The sequence below is a fragment of the Cyprinodon variegatus genome, unplaced genomic scaffold, assembly GCF_000732505.1.
Source record: "Cyprinodon variegatus isolate N-32 unplaced genomic scaffold, C_variegatus-1.0 Scaffold402, whole genome shotgun sequence".
NCBI lineage: Eukaryota > Metazoa > Chordata > Actinopteri > Cyprinodontiformes > Cyprinodontidae > Cyprinodon > Cyprinodon variegatus.
In genome coordinates this window covers 147311-151476 of record NW_015150855.1, presented here as the reverse complement: position 1 = coordinate 151476, position 4166 = coordinate 147311, and the positions used below count along the sequence as shown (strand labels likewise).

The following is a 4166-nucleotide window of genomic DNA, read 5'->3' as shown; positions in this document are numbered from 1 at the left end:
ATATATATATATATATATATACATGCATACATTTTTTTTCTAAGAGCACTAAAAAGCATTCAATTAGAGTCACTTATTCCTATAAACCTTGAAAAATTAAACCTATACGTGAAATAATATTTTGTTTTTCTAATGTTTGTTGTTGTCATTCATTTAAATATACTGGTGTGATAACTTCGTATACATTTTATTGTTTTTTTGTTATATGTCTATTTTTTATTTCTAACCCCCCATGGAGAAAACTGCACCAGCCGCCACTGGTTCTGACCCGTTTGATTGGACCGCATGTTAACCTGAGAACTTGTTCTTCTGCAGGTTCGGGACTCTGACCATGGATGGAGGCCTGAGAGGCTGACCGGACCGCAGCGCTGTGTACATATTCTCTGTAAATACTATCGGACTCTGACGGGTCGGCGGACCCGACCTGCTGGGAAAACATTCTATCGGACCCGTTCTGTTGGATCCAGACAGCGCCATCATGACACAGACTTCGTTTCTCAACCATGGATGTTTTCTAGGACCTTTGGCAGAACGGAGCAGGAGGAAAGTTGTGGATCAGAATTAAATTCTGTGGGAGGTTCTGAGAATAAATAAAAAAAAAAAAACATGGTGAAAGATATTAACTTTAAAGTGGCCCAGTCACTAATCTCTAAACTAGTTAAAACTCTGGTTTTATATACAGGCTGATTAAATGAAGCTGCTCTGATGGCTCATTATTCCTTCATTTATGTATTTTTCTTTAAGTTTACCCTGTTTAGTATTTGCCATATTGAGAGCAGGCGTATTACATGTGTGCAAAACAAGGAAGCAGTTTTCTAAGTGGAGCAGTGAAATAGAGAAGTCAAAAATCAAGTGTGTAAAACTTCCAATTATATTAGATAAGAAGATAAACAAGTATCGCTTTCTGCCAGCAGGAGGCGACAGTGGACTACATCTACCTTTTAGAGGCTTAAGTGACTGGGCTCCTTTAAATGTTTGGAGAGCATTACAATGGATTCAATTAAAATGTTTATTTAGTGATATATCCCAACTTAAAGGTTTCTTTTGTTTTTAGTAAAAACAGGATCTGTTCTAAGTGGGTCTGTTCTTTCAATACTCCTCATCATGCTGGTTCCTCTCCTGTTTCCATCTGTCTTGCATATTAACATTCAGGTTAAAACTCTTTGGAACTCTTTCTGTTTGGACTTGGTAAATAATAAAAAAAACGTGAAGTATAAGAAGCAGTGCTGTGTTCTGTCATCGGTTAACACTGAGCCCGGGTTCTGGCTCTGTTCCAATGAGATCCAGACCTGTTGCTGATCCAGTTCTTGGCCTTGTTTAAACATTATCCAAACAGTTTAATGCTGGGTGTAGATTTGGTTCTGAGCCTTTGAACCTAACTTTAGTCCTGCTGAGTCAGGGGTTCTGACCACTGATCTCTATTCAATTAATTGCTGATTGCCCCAAAAAAAGTGAAGCCAGCGTCTACCATTTTGGTACTTGCCACTCCTACAGAGACTCCCAGTAAAAATGCCTTCCTGTGCAGCATCTGGCTGCAAAAACAAGCAGTTTGCTGGCTGTGGGGAAAGTAATTTCGCAGTCAGTGAAAATCCATATATGCAATGTATTCTATAGTATAGGATGTAGTGTAACATTGGTCTGGCTATCTCAGACTGACTCTAAGATATTGACTGAGTTAGCCATCGACATGGTGTCTAATGTTAGAAAATAGTAGAATAAATAGAACATAATTCACTGTGAAATGTTAATGTAGTAATTCTTTATTAAGTGGATGATGCTGTTGTTTCCGTAGTGTTTGTTGTATTTCTCATTTGGAAAAGTTATGCTCTGAAATATATTGCATGTTATATTGACGGGAAAAAAACCTCAAACATTTGACCCATATATATATATATATATATATATATATATATATATATATATATATATATATATATAAAATAGAAAAATACTATAGCGTTAGCAGACATGCATTTGTACTTCAGTCTTTATGTAAAATCTTAAAATTATATGTAATTACCTGAATAATGACATCAATACATGTATATTATAGTGCATCATCAGTTAAGCATTTTTGGCTCATCTGTATTATTATTATGCTCCATTAACACATTAATTTTATTGTGATTAATTTTTATAATATGTTATATTACTTGATTTATAGACTTCATTGACATGTTGACCATGCAGTGTGATGATAAATTAATCTACTGATGCTATGAAGCAGCCAGTGTGTCAAAGGAATGAATTTTATTTTATTTTAAAAGTCTTAAGTCCCCCCTGAAAATGAGAACATCATCGTTGTTCGATGCTGTGAGCACATATTGTTTACATCAGTCTAACTAGGGAGTACTAATATGGCGGCTTGTGGCTTCACTTTTAGCAATCCAGTGAATAAATAGAGATCAGTGGTTCTGACCCGTTAGATCAACCAACAGAACCTCCATCCTTCAAGTTGGTCTACCTGCTTGTTTTCCAACCAATCAGAAACCGTTTCCAGTAACATCAGGTTCTGATTGGCTGAAACTAAACAGGAATTTTAGAATAGCTCCCCCTGCTGGATGAAGTCGTTTTATTTCGGTCATTTAGAGCCAGCAAGATTTGAGTCTATCCAGCAGGTGGCGCCAACATGCTGTCAAATGTTTACACATGCTCTATATTTTACTCATGATCAATGGGTTAATCTGCACATTTCTTCATTTTGTGTGTGTGTGTGTGTGTGTGTGTGTGTGTGTGTGTTAGGTTCCCTCATGTGTCTTCTTTGATGACCTATTATTATAGCTATAAACTAATTAACCAGAAAGTGCCCAGATCCAGAGTCATTACTGAGCCAATCAGCGTCTTCATATCTATATCAGTCTATGTCAGGATTCACTCAGCTGGTTCTCAGGAAGAAAACTCATTTCTACAGATGAATGTGTGCTTGTTGTAATAAGGCATTTTCTAATCCAAAATGACCCAGAGTACCCTGGGGGAAAAAAGGAAATCTATGCGGAGACTGCATACCGAAATGTATAATTGGAAAAGACTGAGATCAAAGGTCACTTTATTCTGTGAAAACCGACTCATCCAGAGCTTTTTGTTATGATACAGTCTATTGGGTGGGTTTGGACCAGAACCTTCACTGAACCTAGAGTTTTCCATCATTGCTCAGGTTTCAATAAACTGAGAAAAACACATTTGGAACCTTTTTAGTTTCTCTTCTTTCCACCCTGGGTTTCCCATAGCAACCGGCCTCGGGGAAAGGTCTCCTGTGCTGTGGTCGTCAAGGCAACAAGCTGCAGCAGCAGTCTCTGTCAATATGGAGCCAATCAGCAGGCAGACACCAACCAACGTTTCCTTTAGCAGAGCTCATCTGGCGGTCATGGCAGGAAGGATGAGGATGCAGGAGGCTGTAAACAACAAGCAGCTGTAAACGAAACGCTCCCATACAAAAAAGGAAAGCTGTAAACAAAAACAATGAAATGTAAGCATGCAAAAATTGTTAGACTGAGCCTTAAGAAACAGTTACTGTAAACAACAAACATTAGATGTAAACTAATGCAGCCAATCGCGTCATAAATACAACAGACATCAACGAACAGCATTCAGATCTAATTAACAATGACTGACAACAAACAGCCAGTCATAAAACATCCAGCCCAGCTGTAAACATCTGCATGAAGCTGATACTTTGTTCCCTGTCAGGTGCTTCATGTTCAGAATAACTAAACAAAAATCATTTTGAACTGAACAAATTGGGCCTTAAGGATTCCATCTCCAGATTATTGTGCAAATTCTAGTAAACTGGTTTAATTCTACTACATGTGGCCAAAAATAGTTAAAGTGCTGCCCCATAATGGTTGAAATATGGCTCCTGCAGATTTTCCTACTGGTTAAAATGATTCAGCTATGTGGTCCATGGGCGGTTCTAGACAGGGGCCAACGGGGGCCAGTGCCCCTGCAGATTATTTCCTGGCCCCTGTACTGAAGACATAACACTCATTCTAATGATGATATTTGCTGGAACAGACATGGTTACTGAAAGGTCCTTTGGATCTATTTCATTTTTTTTTTTTTACTAATTATTTAAAAGCACTAAGGTGATTGCTTCAGCGGTATTGAGATAGGATCACAGTTTTCATCGGCTAAATGTTTTTTTTTTTCAAAACAAAAAGCTGAATTGA

At 37.8% G+C, this 4166-nt stretch overlaps 1 protein-coding gene across 3 annotated transcripts in view; it reads left to right on the top strand.

The window, feature by feature from the left end:
- The window catches only part of tbk1 (TANK-binding kinase 1), an 18057-nt gene extending 16834 nt beyond the window's left edge, over positions 1-1223 (top strand). For all 3 annotated transcript variants that reach the window (XM_015387758.1, XM_015387756.1, XM_015387757.1), the window contains exon 21: positions 316-1223. In XM_015387758.1, coding sequence (XP_015243244.1) covers positions 316-355 — 40 coding nt within the window. In that variant the 3' untranslated portion in view covers positions 356-1223. The remainder of the gene's footprint in view (positions 1-315) is intronic.
- Positions 1224-4166: the final 2943 nt, after the last annotated feature.